Raw genomic sequence first — 17756 nt, 5'->3', positions numbered from 1 at the left:
CGGTCAACATTTGTATAATTTATAATATTCATCCCTCGTTTACCAAAAAAGTAAATAAATAAATAATGTTCATCCTCTGTTAAAAATTAAAAAAAAAAAAAAAGAATATTCATCCAACTCATCAGCAGTTTTGTTTCGCATCTCTTAGCGGTTGAGTGCCTGTTGAATTTTATCCCTACAACTTGGGTTTAGCTCTGGCTTTCCTTAATATTATAATAATAATAAGTGTAATATATATTTTTTCAATAAATACATTGATAATATAATACACAGCACAACACACTGATAAGTCGTCCTCATAATTTACACTTTTGGGTGGCATTATTAGCATGTCGATAATATCATTGGCTCCAAGTAAAAATTAATCGAAAAACGACAAGGAAGATGACAAAGATTTGAATTTATATGTAAAGAAAAACAGAATAATACCAACGTGGGTTTTTCAGAATCAGAGATGAATATTCAGGTCTTTCATGCTTTTTAAATTTTTTTTTATTTTTTACAGTGCGTTTGGTTTGCTAATTTTGTATTGTTATCGTTTTTATTTGACTGTGGGTTTTGTTAGGCGTTTTGTATTATAAATTTGTGAATGTGAAACGCATTTAATGAGCTATTTAGGAGGAGAAGCTTAAGGTTGGTGGGTGTTTTGTCCGCTGCTAAGCTAGACTCTGTCTATTTCTCCTAAATAATTCCATTTCATGGTGAAGAAATAGGGAAAGAGTTTTCTTCTATCTTTCTCAATTATACACAACATCTAGGAGAATATTATTGAAAAAACCCAGAAAAATTTTAAAAAAATGGCGGAAGAGAGTAGAGAGAGTCTGCTGAAGGAGGAGAAGGTGTACTATGAGAATTGCCCAGGTTGTAAGCTGGAGAAGTATAATGAGAAACACCCTGGTTTACCAATTAAAGGCCTCATTTACGTATGGATTATTGTTTTGACGAGTGGTAAGCTTTTTTTCTCACTCTGCTTACTGTTTTTGTTTTCTGTGCTTTCCAAATGCATTGTTGAAAGTGTTGTTATTTTTAACATGAAAGAAAATCCCAATTTTGTTCTTGTTTCTATTATTATTATTATTATTTTTTTAAAACAGAACAACATAGATTAGCAATTGATTTCATTGTCTTTTTTTTTTTTTTTTCTTAAACATAATTGCATAAAATTTGGTACTTTTTTCATTTGGATGAATGTGATTTTTAAAGCAATTTGTTTAAGAAATGAGCTCTTCTTCCACTTGTTGTTTCCATCATATATATACATGTGCAGACCACTTTGTATAAACAATGTTCTATGAATTTCCCAGCGTATATATTAACTGTTTATGCCTGATGAATTTTCTTTTCTTGGTTTTGTTTCCAGCGCTGCCAATATCATCTCTGTTTCCATTCCTTTATTTCATGGTGAGATTTTTACTTCCGAGTAGTGTTTCCTCCATTAGATTGATCTGCAGGTAGTATAACTATATTTCTAGCATTTTCCATGCTAATGATGTTAGAGAATCTTGCTATACTATTTCGAATTTTCTTAGCGCTTATTCTGTTTTCCGTATCATCTGGACTTCATATTCTGATAATATGGATATACATCTCATTTGGCTTGTCGGACTGCTCTAACGGTGCTTGGCTGTTTCTCTTTAGGATAAAATTGTAGGGGAAAAAACAAAATAGCTTCTTCAAGATTTTAGATTTTTCTAGCAATATCTATATCTGCTATGGGATCCTTTTGTCATTTTTTTTATTTTTTTATTTTATTTTTTTAAAATTTACAATGATTTCCCCCACTAACCTGGTATTTAAATCCAAGACTTCCCAGTCGTAGAAGTGGGTGGCTTACCACTTAAGCCAACTTCACTTGATATCATGTTTAGTTGTTGGATTACTGAATCTTAAGTCTTTGCTGTCCTCTCAACCTCTATGTGCAAATTTCTTCTGTTTTACAACTTTCTAGTGTCCTTGAGAAGCGACTTTGGCATGGATATATATGGAAATCCTTTTGCATATTAAATAAGATTTCACAAGATGATTATATAATTGTTATACTAATTTGCTGTTTGTTCAGCTCTATTCTTATACCTTGAATACTATATAAAGTATGAGACCTTTGCAGGTTTCGTCAAACTTATAACTGATAATCGATAGTATCCTGAAAATAACTATCTTTCTTAATACTGTTTTGCAGGTTAAAGACTTTCAGATCGCAAAAAGAGAGGAAGATATTAGCTTCTATAGTGGTTTTATAGGTAACAATATTTTTAAGTAATTATCCCTGTTATTTCTTATTTTCTTCAATAAAAATGCACAGTAGCTAACATATTTTTGCAAATATTTTGAAGGCGCTGCATTTATGCTTGGCAGAGCTTGCACTTCTGTTTTCTGGGGTCTAGTGGCTGATCGCTATGGTCGAAAACCTGTCATAATATTAGGGACTATCGCAGTGTTAGCATCTACTACTATTTTGCCATTCAGCTGCAGATTCATTATGTGAAACTAACTGTGGGTGGATTTTAAAACAATCTTGGTTGTTTGTTTCAGGGTTATTTTCAACACTCTTTTTGGCCTTAGTGTAAACTATTGGATGGCCATTATTACAAGGTTTCTTCTCGGATGCTTGAATGGAGTACTTGGACCTATAAAGGTACCATAGCATTCTGTATGCTTAATTGATTGTTCCTCTAGTGCTTCTTCCCTCTAGCTGTTTTGTATTTTGTTTTTCCTTTTTTTTTTTTTTTATTATTGTTTTTTTTAATGTGCATGATCTAACTTCCTTTATGAGCAGGCATACGCAGTCGAAGTCTTCCGGACTGAATACCAAGCTCTAGGCGTGTCAACTGTGAGCTTTCTTGGCCTGTGGTATGAGCGTTTTCTTTAATTTGTACCTCATAATTAATGTATTAAGAATTATAAATTGATTTCAGGTAAGTACAGCAATTGGTATAGGGTTGATAGTTGGCCCAGCTGTTGGGGGCTACTTTGCTCAGGTACTTCTATTCCTGGTCCATACAAACTATAAGCAAATTGTTGTAGTTTATTATAACTATTGCCTGCTGAATAATTGTTATGATTCAAACACAAGTGAAGAAGTGTTTTCACAAATGTAAAAGAGTTTCCTGAGTATACTGTGTGTCTGTGTCTCTCTGTTACAACTTTTATGCTTGCAATGTATTAATTTGATGTTTCTCGACAATCTTGTCACCCAGCCTGCAGACAAGTTTCCAGAAATCTTTTCAAAAAATTCGTTGTTTGGAAGGTAAGCAAACTGGTTATTTTTTTGAAGTATGTTTTTTCCTGTTTTATTTTGTCATTTCTTCTACTGATAGCTATGATAGCTATCATAAACCATGACGTGCCAAATTTGAATCATTTCATGCAGGTTCCCATATTTCTTGCCTTGCTTATGTATATCACTTATGGCGTTTGGAGTAACTATTGCCTCCATATGGCTTCCGGTATGCAGAGCTTATCAATTTATTTCTAGTTTGTTCGTTAATCTCTATATGGATGTCTGATATTCTTCGTTTCATTTCAAATTATTGTTAAATGTTGGCCTCTTATTAGCAAATTAACGAAATCCTTTCCTAAACTTTTTGTAAATGATAAAATTTATGTTTCATTGCTTTTTCTTGTCTTTCCTTTCGAAAATTCAAATTAATTTTTGTATCTTTTGTGAATCTAAATAACTGCAGGAAACGTTACACAAGCACAATGATTCCGTGGAAGCATTGGAAACAACTGCTAAGAAAACAGACCAAAAAACTGAAGTGGAAAAAGAACCTAAGAAAAACCTTCTAAGGAATTGGCCCTTAATGTCTTCAATCCTTACTTACTGTGTTTTCTCACTTCATAGCATGGCATATACAGAGGTACTTTCCATAATCTGTTTTAGTTACCAAATAATTATTCACATTTCTTTTCATAAATTTGTTAAGTTTCTTATTTAATTCCCAAACTTGCCTTAACAAGTCTTGCATTCTGTTGATAGTATGAGGAAAAAAAGAACATCCCAGTTTACATAGAAATTAGTTTGCATTTCTTACAATTTGTTTTGTTATGTATTCACTTATTTCTATTAGATTTTCTCATTATGGGCTACAAGTCCTCGGAAACTTTGGGGGTTGAGTTATAAAAGTGAGGATGTTGGTCAAATTCTCACAATCTCTGGTAAGCATATATATGATGGCGCACCATATTACCTCTCTTACCATCAAAAAACATATTCTCTTTTCTATATCCGTTTTCTACAAATGTTAGTACATTACTTATTATTTTCTAGAAATGCCTCAAGTTTTGGACATCTTACCGAAATTCCAGGTTGTAGTCTTTTTGTCTTCCAAAGTTTTCTATATCCATATATAGAAAAGATGATCGGTGCCACAATGGCTGCTCGTATTTCAGGGGTATGCTGCTTGTTGCATCTGTATATTGTGTATTGCTCTTGTAATATTATTACTCTTCTGATTTTGGGTAAATTTTCCATATGCAGTTTCTAACTATACCTCTGCTGACAGCTTACCCCTATATAGCATTGTTGTCAGGATTCACCCTTTTCTTCTTGTTAAATGTGGCATCTATAATAAAGAATGTCTTATCTGTAAGCAATCATACAACTTAAAGATCTCTGTTATTCATTGTATGTTCTGTTGGTTTGATATACACATAGTCAGTTGGTGGTTACTTATTAATATATTCTTTTCGATTTGAAAGTATCTTTATGTTTTAGAAGGCTTAATTTGTAAAACCGTGTTCTTTCTTATTCTTACTGACAATCTGTTCCTTTTCTTTTCTTTGTTTTGTAACTAGACCGCCATTATAACTGGTTTGCTCCTCATCCAAAGCAGAGCTGTGGTAAAGTTTGCTTTCTTGATTTGTTCTAATTTCTGTTTTTCTTTGGTTTGTGATATTAATAAGCCTTAGCAAAATGAAGTCTCTTAATTCAACTTGATCATGTACTCAACACCAGGAACAAAATCAAAGAGGTGCTGCTAATGGGATTGCAATGACTCTGATGTCTTTGTTCAAAGCTGTTGGCCCAGCTGCAGGCGGTGCAATGTACTTTTGCTTTTCTATCTACTCTCTCTAACAGGAAAAAAAGAAAAGAATACATAAAATCAATAAATCACTAGCAAGTACAAAGAAATTCAGATGTTCATTTTGTGCTACCTATATAAACCAGACCAACCTTACACTTCTTTGTTCTGACTAATTAAATTAAGTTGTTGTCTAAAGGTGCTGTTTAATTTTTTAAATTCTAACACTTTTATCATTTATGATCTTTATCTCAACAGTTTATCGTGGGCACAAACACGTCTAGATGCCTCTTTCCTTCCAGGTATGATATTTAAGTGACCTTCTTTTCATCCTGAATTCTCATTTGACAAACACATTTTGTCTATATGTACATGCCTCACAATCTTAGATGTTCTTGCCCTTATCTGGCAAATTCAAAATTTTGGATGAATTTGTAGAACTGATTCTAAATATATAAATCACACAGTAAGGAGCAAAATGAGAACTCACCATCAGAATGCAGTGTTCATTACTGTAAATTAGCAAATAGAAATAGAAATACACATAGTGAAAAACCTGTTAACCATTTCCATCAATTAAAAAACACAAACTGCTATAAAGCAGTCAAAGCAGACTGTCCTTTCCTAACCATTTTTCCTACTCTTAGTACCATTCATTGAGGCTGTAGTGAACTCAATCTCGTTTAAAACCGATCTTTCTCATGGACTTTTGAGGTTAGATTGGATTTTCTAACCTTCATCCAAAACATATAAAGTTAAGATTTATGTGACAGTACTCAGCAGATGGATCCTTTTGACTTTTGATTAATGTATTTAGCAAGCTTACTGTCTTATTAGGAAATTAACGTATGGAATTCTCATTTCACAGTAGCAATCTCATTGTGAAATCTGAATTTACAGTTTATGAGATATATATATAAATTCATCAGCTAATTAGTATTTTTTTAATGCAGGCACCCACATGGTTTTCTTCCTCCTGAATGTAGTCGACGCTATTGGAGTGCTGATGACATTCAAACCATTTCTACCAACACCATAGTATGGCTCAGTATCTGTGTGTATATATATATATATATGTAGCTGAATATAGAACTCCATTTCATGTGAAAAGCTCAAAGAAATCCTTCAATGTTGCGATTATTGAATCTTTGTTTGGACATCACTGCCTGCGTTGTACTTTTCCATAAATTTGACTTCTTAGGAGGAAAAAGAGCAGTGCTATATTTCTTGGCAAGTTTGCAAATTAAGAGAAACCATACTTTTTGCAATAAATAATGAAAGTCCAACTGGATTTTTATGTTCTGTCGGAGAGTTTGGCTAATATACCAATATTTCAATTAATTATTTAAATCAAAAAACTATTTGAGAAAATTGTCATTATCTTTTCCACAATGGTATTCCATAATGTACATGTATAGAGCAAATTAATGAGAAAAGTGCTACTATATATAAATTTAATTATAATTAGATAATAAGAAAATAAAATTTAAGTATTTTCTATAATCACTGAAAGATACTAATTTTCTTCTTCACAGTTTTTATAGGTCAGAAGTGTGAACAATTTTATTAATTAAACAATTCGATATCTAATTGAACATAAGTTGATTAAAGTAAAAAACTATACAAGTCACTCAAATAGAGTTTAATTAAATTTTAAAAAAAGTTTTAAAAATTATTAGTAGTATTTATTATCATTTTTTATTAAAAGTATTCCCAAAAAAAAAAAATCTAGACTATTCTTCATGAAACTGAGGATCTATTTTTTTCATATTTATTTATTTTAGGCTAAAATATATTTTATCCTTTTGAATTTTTATATGTTTGACACTATACTATTTAAACTTTAAAAATTACCACAATGCCACTTGTTTTGTTATTTTTGTATCATTTTGGTGTAACCTATAAAAGAGGTCCTAAAAAACCTGAGAGAAATTTCTATGAGCATTTCATATGAATTTTTTTTTTTTAAGACATTTCAGGGAATTGAAAAAATTGAAAAATCCATTGAATGATTTGGAGTTTTGAGGGGGAGATCTATAAATTGACCTCTTTGAAGAATTCATTAACCATGGATAATTCTCCTTGGAAATCAAAGAGTCCAATTGAGCATCCAATGACGTTTTATGAAGAAGCCTAGAAACTATATAAAAGAGACATTTGTGGGTGTAAAAGCAAAAGTTGCCCAACATGTGGAAGTCATATGGATTAAGGTTAGAAAGGGGGCAAACACGCTCAAGCTCAGGGCATGAGTTGCCGTCATAAGAGCATTCCCAAATAAAGTTTTTAAATGAGTCATATTTATTATTTTAAAAAAATAATATTTAAAAGAGAATTTCAATTGATTTTTTAATTTAATTTTTTAATATAAAAAATTAATTTAATTTTTTAAATATGAAATGTAAAAATTATTTTTTATTTCAATATTATATAAATTTAATTAAATATAATATAAGTTTGTATGTCATTATTATAACATTTAAGAAATAAATAGCTCATATAAAAAAAATTACAAATAAAATAGTAAATATTTATAGAAAAAATAAAAATAAAAAAACATAAATAAAAATTTTTGTTAGAGAGCATTTTAAAATTTTATTAATTTTTTCAAAAAATATTTTTTACTTTAAAAAGTTCCTTGGTTGCTCTAAGTTTATTGCTTTATTATCTATTTGATACTTTATTTTTTTCTCTCTCTTGCAGCTAATAGCTTATATGAAGAGTTTGCAAACTCCTGTGTCATAGAGGCTAAGAGCAGAGGAAGATAATCTAATGGAAGATTGGGTATGGGGTTTTCTCTTGTATATGTCTGATTCATTTTTTTTAATCCCATCAAATGCCCTCATAAAAGGAAAGGTCACGTGAACTGCATATATAAGTTTGTGTTAGATTTAGCCACAAAAAAAAAAAAAAAAATTGTGTTAGATTTTTAACACTTATATTTATTATAGATTACATCAGAATGATAAAAAATAATAAATTAAATGGTAATGTAAAATTTTTAAACTTTAAATGGTAAAATGTAAAGCGCCAAAGGCATAAAAATTCAGAGGGCTTACCCTTTATTTTAAAAAATGAAGTGATTTATAAGAAAAAGGAAAAAGCAAATTGGGAATGGAGAGGAGGACCAATCGATTTCAACGTTGAAACATATTTGTGCTGTGTTGTATTTATGTTGAAATTTATTTAGCCAACCCCAACCCATTTAGTTACCATGTCAAAATATCTTTGTTAAAATAACATATGTATTATGATATTTAACCCTTTATGAAAAATACAATTAAAAATAATAAATAATATAAATAATATTTCACACATATATTAATCAATTTTACAAATTTCTAAAATTGGACAAAAAAATTTTAAACACAAGTGTAACGCAAATTCAAAAAATTGAGAAACATAAATAAAACACATATTCATTTCTTATGGTAATCAAAGATATAAAATATATAATATATATTAAAAAAAAAAGGCCACTTCAAAACTTTCTTATTAAAGAAATAATATAATAAAATTATCAAAATATCATTTTTAACAGGTACAATAGGTTATAGTAGATGAACCTGTTTATCGTTCATCCATTATGAAATATTTGATCTGTTTAGACCCAAATAAAGTTTATATCTTGTTAACAAGCTGTGTGACTATTGCCAAGTCCACTTATAAACCATTCTGATTCTTATATATATTAAATCTTCTAAAATATGTGGTATTAGAATGTAAACCTAAATGAGATCTAGTAATTAAATCTTACTCATTAAAATCACATTATCACCCATTTAAAAAAATTAATACTACTAAAAACTAAAATAATTTGCAAATAAAAGAAAATATTAGACAAAACTGATATATATTTTAAATTCACTTTTTAATAATTTAAAATTTTAAAATCTACAGAAATTTAATATGATATCTAACAGTGCAAAGTTTTCGAATAGGGGAAAGGAGGAATTGATCAAGTAGAATTAGATTCTTGTATGGGGCAAAATCAACGAATAATTCACTAGAAAGAGATAGGTCGAGGAGAATCTGGGGAGGAGCCATGATTAGAATTCTCAGGAAATCTCCATCATCGATTTCCGATTGCGATCTTGTTGGCATCAAATTACACACCGCACGATCACTATAGACACTTTTGTTTGAACTCTTTAGTTATAGGATTTGCCTTTTATACTTTGGGTATACAGAGAATCTCCATGGTTTCGACCTTGAGCTTCTTTTTGGAGCTCTAAAACTGACCAAAAGTGTGATTAAACTATGTGCTTTTAAGGCTTTGGAATTAAATTCTTGGTTTGTAACACTACTTTGCAAGGATGATGGTATAAAAACCTGAAAAATATGCTAGTAAGAAACCAGCAAGCTAATTAAAGTTAAAGATTCAAGGCAATCAAAGGGTATCTATCTGGAAGTTAAAACACTTTGTGGGAAATTTTTAAACTACGTAGAGATTATGCAATTTTATTCAATTTCATGATACAAGAAAATTATATATGTCATCTACAATACCAAATGAAAGTGAGTCATCTTTAGGGGGGGAAAAAAACAGAAAAGAAAAAAAAAGCAAAGCAGTATGGATTTGTAAAAGATTGGTTACCTATGAGAAAGATCGTACTTTCCCATCTTGTACGGTTTAAGAAGAGGAATATTGGTGGAAGGCTTGGAAGCGGCCATTTGGGTTATCTTATCTTCTTCGTCTTTCGGTTTTGTGGGGCAAAATGGTTTTGCTTTCCCTGCAGTAACAATTATAAATTGTGTCTCAAAATGAATAAATAGGTAAGTGGGTTTATATAGGGCACATTTTAGTTTTGGTTTCGTGTTCTATTCTTCTACGTCTATTTATTTTATTTTATTTTATTTTTTTCTTCCCAAAAGCAAATATTTCAAATTATACCAAGCAAAACCATATACTATAACTATGCAAATATTTAAAGAAACCACTGAAGCCCACCTTGACATCAATCATTTTATCCAACTTGGTTACCAACCTCCGTTACAAGGGACGGCAAGTTTTATTTTCGGTTTCGTGGTTTGTACGTCTATATATATATATATATTTTTCCCTATTTTTCAAAAGCACATATCGATAATTATAACAAGCAAACTATAAACTATAACCATGCAAATATGTAAGGAAAAAGCTCAAGCCCACCTCAATGGAAGTACTTGAATAAATACGGACCATTTTATTACCTCCACTTCGCAAAATAAATTTTATTTTTGGTTTGAAATACAACATTTTTTTTTTCACATCATTTAATAAACTTTTTGGTAGATTAGAAAATATGATAATTAGTTGTTTTTTTTTTTTCTTTTTAAAGCAAACTCTAAATTAGTTATTTATCAGCATAACATAAACTATGGCATATTGTACATGTCTGTATCCTTTGGTACCAAGCATTTAAAAAGTAATAAGTACTGTCACTATATAATGGCACCATCCACTTTTGTATGAAGGGTCACGTCACTGACCTCTTGTAAGTTTTCTTTTGGGGCTTAAAACATTTTTATTTTTATTTTTTCCCTCTATTTTTAGAAGCTTAAAACCTTTTTTTTTTTTTTTTGCTTTGAAAAGTGGAGTGTTGTATTAACCAAAAGGGAGGGTAAACAGTTACATATTGCTAGGAATCAGGAACAGCCAGTAGCCTCCTTCTTAATTCACCTCTTCAAAAAGCTATCTAGGTAACAAAAAAGAGGGAATGTGCCCTACAAAAGCACTAGAATGGCCCATCTTGAAACAAGATGAACCAAAATATTCACTTTTCTTGGAGATAGATTGGAAATCTGGACAGAGATCTAAGATCTTTTTGATAAACCCATATGAGGACCAATGCCCATGACAACTAGCCCGGTTGATTGAGTATCATAATGACCCCTTTCGCGTCACTTTCATAGACGAGATTAGCATGGCCATCTTCACATGCAAGCAATACAACTTTGAGAATGGCGGCCGCTTCCGCTGCTTCGGGAATGTCTATATTCTCCCTTGGACCTTTAGGGGGCGTTTGGTAAGCAAGATAGATCCGGATCGGACGGGATCGGACAGGATAGGTTTGGATCGGACAGGATCGAATAGTGCAGTACTGTGTTTGGTATAGTTCTGGACTGAATATTGGACTAGTTGTCCCATGTTTGGTGCAGGATCGGACTGGATTGGACTATTTTATAATTATAGTTTTATTTCAGAAATCCTACGCTCTATAATTATGACATCGCCATATATTTCTGGCTTCAAAGCATCCTCCCCTTCATTTTTAATTTCTACATGAACATTTGCATAACTGCAACAAAAAATAAAATAAATAAATAAACAAACCAAATTGAACTAAGAAGTAAGTCTTAAAACACTATTTTGCAAGCATAGGAAGCACATTAAAATATCTCAAATGCAGAAAATGCCTCTTGAAAAAAAAAATATAAACCAACTATATGTTATTCACAAACTTGAATTCTCTATTATATTTACAGTGCTCCCACTATGCTTCAGGCCATTGAAAACTAAAAGAAAGTCTGAAACAATTTCAACAACCACCTTAAATGCAAATTAAGAAAGATCTTTATGGATACTTCAGGTCTAATGAGATAACTAAAAGTGTCTCACTCATTAAAGCAATACTACAGGCTACAGAATCACTAATCAAAAGGATCCAGTTAATGGTTAGAGTAAAGAAGCACAAGAGAAAATACTGATGCCCAAAGAATAAAGTTTCTCTCAACGTTAAAGGAAGAGGGAAAATTTACATAATATATCAATAAAAGTTTAACAGCATTGCAAAAGTAAGACTAATCCAACTTGGCCTAAAGAAATTAGATACTTAGGTGAATGTAAGAAGACCTAAAGCTGTACGGAGACTGAGAACTGGTTGAGAAATCTCCCAATTACAAATCCAATTAACAAGGATATTAGAGAATCACTACTCTTTCAGAACTTCCCATCACCAATCCAATCAACAAGGTTATTAGTAAAACACTCCTTTCAGATAGAACTTCCTAAATTTAACTTATCTCTATCCTCTTACAGTAGGGCCCTGTACATCAAGAGTGAAATGCTTTATCAAAGTAAACATAGTTCATATATTCTAAATTTCTAGAAAGTTCAATGATTTTTTATTACTCACAAACAGGCATGAGAATATTAAACCTGTACGAAAGGTGGCATACAAACAAAAATTGTTATAGTCCGTTGTTTCTCTGATGGACTTGTATCAAAAACACCGGATTCTCTCTTAACAATCCTCAGCAAGTACAGCTACAAACTTCTCAGAAATGTATATCCTACTCTACAACTTGTCATCTGCGGACCTTCTACCCTACAAAGTCAAGCATTCAGATTTTCACATCTAAATTAAAGTGATCCCTTTTCTAGCAAGATCTACGGTTCTCTATTAGCACAGTGGCATGGCGTTCTATGTGGCCAATTCTTTTAGCTAGATGTCTCATGACGTCAAAATGAAACACACCTTGAAAGGAATATGAAGCACAAACCTTTCACAATGACAAAATGAAAAGATTTTATTTCAAAAACATAGAATTAACTTCTATGATGTGAATGTTTCTCATTAACCTGCCCCAAAAAACCAAACAACAAACAAGAAAAAAGAATGGCAAGGCAAACACAAACCTGCAACCAGTTTTAATAAAATCCTTCAACATTGAAGCCCTTTGAGTCCCTTTAGCTCGACACCCAAATGCAATGCACAAAGTAGTAAGTATCGCACTCTTACCACCTGTAAACACCATCACACAAAAAAAAAAAAAAAAAAGAAAGAAAAAAAAAATTGCATTTTTAAAATTAAACTCCCAACAGGCTGCTAAAATTTAGACTAATTGCCTATCTAACAAATATAATTGCGCTCAAACACATACACTCAAAAAATAAAAACAAAAACCTGAGAAAATTGAAACCATAGGCAAAATCAACAAATTCTGGATGTCATAAACCCTAGGCATAGAGAAGATAGAAAGAGGAGCCTTACTTCCATTTTGACCGGTGATGAAATTGACGGAGTCGCCGAGCTCGATTTCCAGGTGACTGTGGCACATGAAGTTCTCTAGCCGGATTCTTTTAACGACGCCTGCCATGGGACGGTGAAACACGCCGGAGATATGATCGTTCATGGCTGAGGCCGAGTTCTGCTTCTTCTCCTCCTAGGGTTCCGAATAAAAAAGAAAGTGGTTTAGACTCAACCGCCAAGAACCTCCGTGACAAAGATTCCTATCAGTGGTGGGAAATAAAAGGACTTGATGCGGTAGAAGAGAGCTCAGTCGGACAAAAGTGACCCAGCCTCCAGATGGGTCAGATCTATCCCCTTCATTTGGAATAAAATGATCAACGGGACAAACCTGTCCCCCTTCCATTTTTACTTTCCAAACACCGGACTGGGACTGGGTCTTGTCCTGACCTGCCCAGTCCTGCATAACAAACACGCCCTTAACTCTCAAGACTCTGCTAGTATGGTCCCTAATCACCAACCCGATACCAGCAATACCGTTCTTGATAGAAGCATCACAATTAATCTTGATTACTCCAATCAGGGGGTTACGCCATATGAAATCAACATCCAAGTTGGGTTAGGGATCCAGGTCGAACGGCTAGGGATTCTTTGTGTTCCTCATATCTGGAAAATAATGACCTGACTAATTCCTTAAGCAAGCACATTGACCCTTTGAACACTACCTGATTTTGCAAGCTCTAAATGGTATTCGGAGTAAAAGCAGCAAAGAGGAAAAGTTGTCTCTGTCGTGGGGGTGGACTGGCAGCTTTCCTTCCGGCTCTATGTTATTCCAAGCAAAAGCTTTAGGTTTAGATATAAAAAGGCTTCCCATCTAACTGCTCAAGGAGAAGCCAACCATAAGGCTCTAGCAACGCTGAATTGAAAAACTAAGTGCACTTCATCTTCAAGACAATTACAACCATGTGGACAGCAAGGGCTATCCACCTTCCATTTCCACTTAAGCAAATTAGAATACACTGGCAAGCCATAAGTTGCTAATTTCCATGTAAAAAACTTCAATCTATCATGAATATTACTCTTCCACAAGCATTTCCACTAACAAACATTTTCCCTCGGCAACGAATTAATAAATACAGAATTTTCCTAAATTACACCCAGTCCAGATTAGCTTGTCTTCCACTGACCCATTAGCCCAAAAGATTTTGAGTATGTTATAAGTAGATTCCCTATCAAACAAGCTCTCCAAAAGGGGTTTATTCCATTGGCCGTTAGTTAATAATAGTGAGTCCACCATTCCACATTGCGGATTAGCCAGGTTTGGTTTGGGCCTTGGATGAAAATTAAGAAGGTTGGGAACCCATAGGTCTTCCCAGTAATTGATTTTGCTGCCTTTCCCAACCTTATAGCAAATGCCTTTAGCAAGGATTGGACAAATGCTCAAAATTCCTTTCCAATGCCATGAGTTAGTTTACTTTCGGCCAGCTTGCATGAAGGAGGAGTGAGGGAAATACTTGGCTTTTAAAGCCTTAACCCACAGCAGGTCCCTATTACTCTCAACAAACCAACCTAGCTTACACAACAGGGCAGGTGTTGACATCTTCCATTCTTCTGATACCCAACCCTCCATGAAACTTAGAAACACAAACTTTTTTCCAAGACACCGAACAGAACTGCGAATTTTGATCATTGTTGTCCTTCTAGAGAAAAAATCTTGCCAAATTATGTTGCCCTTCCAGAGAAAATATCTCACCAAATTATTGATTTTCTTGCAAGCCGTTAGAGGCAATTTACAAGAAGACATAGTGTAGATTGGGATGGCAGTGATTATAGACTTAAACAAGACCTTTCTACCTGCTTGTGAAAGAAGCTTTGCTTTCCACCCCTGCAGTCTTGCTTCTAATCTTTTTCTAAGCTCGTCAAATTCCAAATTTTTGTTTCTTCCAAGAAAAATGGGGTTCCCTAAGTAAATAGTTTCCTTAGGTAACTCCTTAATGCCAAAGATATCTCTAATTTCTGCTTTGGTCCTTCTTGTGATGTTTTTCGAAAAGGAACACCTTGATTTGGATAAATTGATGTTTTGCCCAGTCCACTTTCAGTAACGCTTCATACAATTAGCTACCTCTTGAGCTTCCTTTTTGTTGGCTTTATAGAACCTAGAATGTTATCCACAAAAAAGAGATGGGAAATGGGGGGGGGGGGGGGGGGCACTTCATGCCAATTTTAATTCCTTGAACTTTACTTTCTAATTCTAGTTTGTGAAGCATCCGAGACAGCAATTCACCAAAAAGGATGTATAGATATGAAGAGATCGGGTTCCTTTATTGGATTCCTCTTTCCATGTTAACAGGTCCGCAAATGCTTCCATTGAGAGATTGAGATGTTGTCAACTGAATAGCATTGGCTTAAGAGCCCAGTCACATTGGCCGAAAAACCATAACAAATAAGGATTTCATTTAGAATTTGCCAATTAATTCTCTTATAGGCCTTATGCATGTCAAACTTAATCTTGAGCAAACTGCTAGTTCCTTTATTCTTTCTCATGGAGTGCACAATTTCATTAACCAAGATCGTGTTCTCTCCTATCCAACACCCAGGCGTAAACGTTGCTTGATGAGGAGAAATGAGCTTTGGAAGCAGTGGCCTTATGCGCTTCACCAACAACTTCGAAATTTTTTTGTAGATTGTGTTATAGAGGCTAATAGGCCGAATGTGGTTGAATTGGTACATCGACTTGGTCTTTGGAAGAAGCACCCTTAAGGTTCTTTTGAGCACCTCTAGTAATCTACCCGAGATGAAAGCATCTTAGATGGTTTTGATTACATCTCTCCCCACAATATTCCAGAATTGCTGATAGAATAGCACTGGCATTCCATTAGGTCTAGCTCTTTGTAGGCATTCGTCTTCTTAATGACTTCCATAATTTGGAACTTTGAAGGGATGGTCGAAATTGAAAATTTTTAGCTCTTATTACCACTGAATGAATAAACTCGCTTAGCAAAGGGCAATGCTCCACTCCCTCATCTTGAAAAAGCATCTTAAATTTTTCTAACAGAAAGCTGCCAATAGCCTCTCTATTAAGAAACCAATCTCCACCATCATTTTTAAGAGATGCGATGAAAATTCTACTTCTATTAGCTACGGTGGAAGCATGAAAGAATTTGAAATTCCTGTCCCCTGCTTTTAGCCATAGTTCCTTCAATTTTTGCCTCCAAGTCAGTTCAGTCTTAATTGCCATTCTTCTATCTCTTTTTGCAAGCTTTTCTCCTTAGCTAAGTTCATGTGATTTGGTTCCAAACTCTGCACCCAAGCTAACTGGTCTTCTAACTCTTAAATTCTGGATTGACACATCTCGAAAGTTTTTTTATTCCAGATTCTTAGATCTTTCGCGGTGTAATGGATTTTTGCCATTAGAGAAACTCTAAATCCTCATCTTTCATCATCCGTCCACGCATTGACCACCACATTTTCACACGAAGGGTCGCGTATCCATGCCTCCAAGAATCTGAACGGCCTGGGAGTTTTGTGGTTCTTCAATATCAAACATAACAGAATGGGGGCATGGTTAGACTTAGAAGCTGTAAAATTGGATGACACCGGCCTAACTAAACAAAATGCGCTATTCAGGACTTGCTATGACTTGGTCCAGTCTCTTTCTTATATTAGGTAAACCTCCTCTCCTATTACACCAAGTGAACGGATTCCTCACAAACTCTATATCGAAGGCATTAGCATCTCTCATAAAATTCCTTAGAAAATAGTTGGACTTCTCAGAAACTCTTCTGCCTCCTCCCTTCTCCTCGTGACAAACCACATCATTGAAATCTCCAATAATTCCAAAGGAGATGAATTTATTATGTTTAACAAGCTATAGGGTGGAGCCTGGATTTTGCAATAATGGGGGTAAATTATAAACTAACACATATTTACAAAAAAATTTAAAAATTAATATGTTCAGGTTCAAAAAAGGTCATATACAATAAATATTGAAAAATATGTATTTTTCAAACATTAGATTTTATAGAAAGAGAAACTTCATCAATCATAGTATCTTCATCCTAAGAAGAAGGAAAAAAAAAAAAAAAAGGCCTAAAGTATCACAGACTAATTTTTAGGATCCCAATCAAGAGGTTAATTACCTCATGCTGAGTTGTCTTATTACCTTTTCTTTTTTTTTTTTGGCATTAAATTGAAAGTCAATGTTTTTATTCGGCATTAATTACTTATCATATATGGTTATAATGAGTTCTTGTTTTATTAATTACAACTTGGAAAATGGAATTTGTACTCATATTGAAATTAAAACTTTAGATTTGAAAATATATTCTAAATGGTTGCAAAACTATTACCAAATCCACAAATACGTGTTCTAATAAGTTTTTCTATTAAAAAAAAAAAAAAAAAAACCACCTAGAGGAATTAGCATAATTCACCTTCCAAATGTAATTCAGAAATAAGGTAATTTCAAAATTCACCTAATACATTATTTTTTACTACTTAATAACTTGCCTATATTAGGAAAGCATGGAGCTTACCTTTAGGTTACGTCAGACCTAAGACAAATTATTTAATTGGCAAAGTGCCACAAATATCAGTCCGTCAATGCTTTAAGAGGAATTCTTATATACAACTCATATTGTCGTTGATGGTGGCCATTCTTTTCCTAAGCAGTAGACAGAGAAATTCAGAGAAGGGAATCGCAGGCTTACTTTGACCATGTAAGATTCTGAAAAGATTGAGCTGTTTGTTGTCAAGTGTACCACACCGTAAAACCACCCATGTG

General features: G+C 33.2%; 1 protein-coding gene and 1 long non-coding RNA gene across 2 annotated transcripts; one reads left to right on the top strand and one right to left on the bottom strand.

The window, feature by feature from the left end:
* Positions 1-529: 529 nt before the first annotated feature.
* On the top strand, positions 530-6326 carry LOC112488756 (protein ZINC INDUCED FACILITATOR-LIKE 1). The gene is made up of 17 exons (XM_048470246.2): positions 530-948; positions 1361-1401; positions 2180-2240; positions 2334-2436; positions 2533-2635; positions 2777-2830; positions 2916-2978; positions 3198-3247; positions 3371-3446; positions 3684-3860; positions 4071-4158; positions 4309-4394; positions 4481-4588; positions 4798-4842; positions 4958-5046; positions 5283-5326; positions 5978-6326. Exons 1-17 carry the CDS (start codon positions 798-800, stop codon positions 6061-6063), a joined length of 1425 nt encoding a protein of 474 aa, XP_048326203.2. The 5' UTR covers positions 530-797; the 3' UTR covers positions 6064-6326.
* Positions 6327-6814: 488 nt separating this feature from the next.
* Positions 6815-9900, bottom strand: LOC132805001 (uncharacterized). The gene is made up of 2 exons (XR_009640367.1): positions 9619-9900; positions 6815-7887 (listed from the first exon to the last, which is right to left on the bottom strand). It is a non-coding gene; the product is annotated as an uncharacterized LOC132805001 (long non-coding RNA).
* Positions 9901-17756: the final 7856 nt, after the last annotated feature.

Source organism: Ziziphus jujuba, chromosome 8 (genome assembly GCF_031755915.1).
Source record: "Ziziphus jujuba cultivar Dongzao chromosome 8, ASM3175591v1".
Classification (NCBI taxonomy): Eukaryota; Viridiplantae; Streptophyta; class Magnoliopsida; order Rosales; family Rhamnaceae; genus Ziziphus; species Ziziphus jujuba.
This window is presented reverse-complemented; position numbering and strand designations above follow the sequence as displayed.

Bases quoted from the DNA above. Each gene is read 5' to 3' on its own strand.
- LOC112488756 (XM_048470246.2), top strand. From the start codon at position 798: ATGGCGGAAGAGAGTAGAGAGAGTCTGCTGAAGGAGGAGAAGGTGTAC. The intron at 1,402-2,179 runs GTGAGATTTTTA...ACTGTTTTGCAG, and splicing joins TTCCATTCCTTTATTTCATG to GTTAAAGACTTTCAGATCGC. The intron at 4,159-4,308 runs GTAAGCATATAT...CCGAAATTCCAG, and splicing joins TCAAATTCTCACAATCTCTG to GTTGTAGTCTTTTTGTCTTC.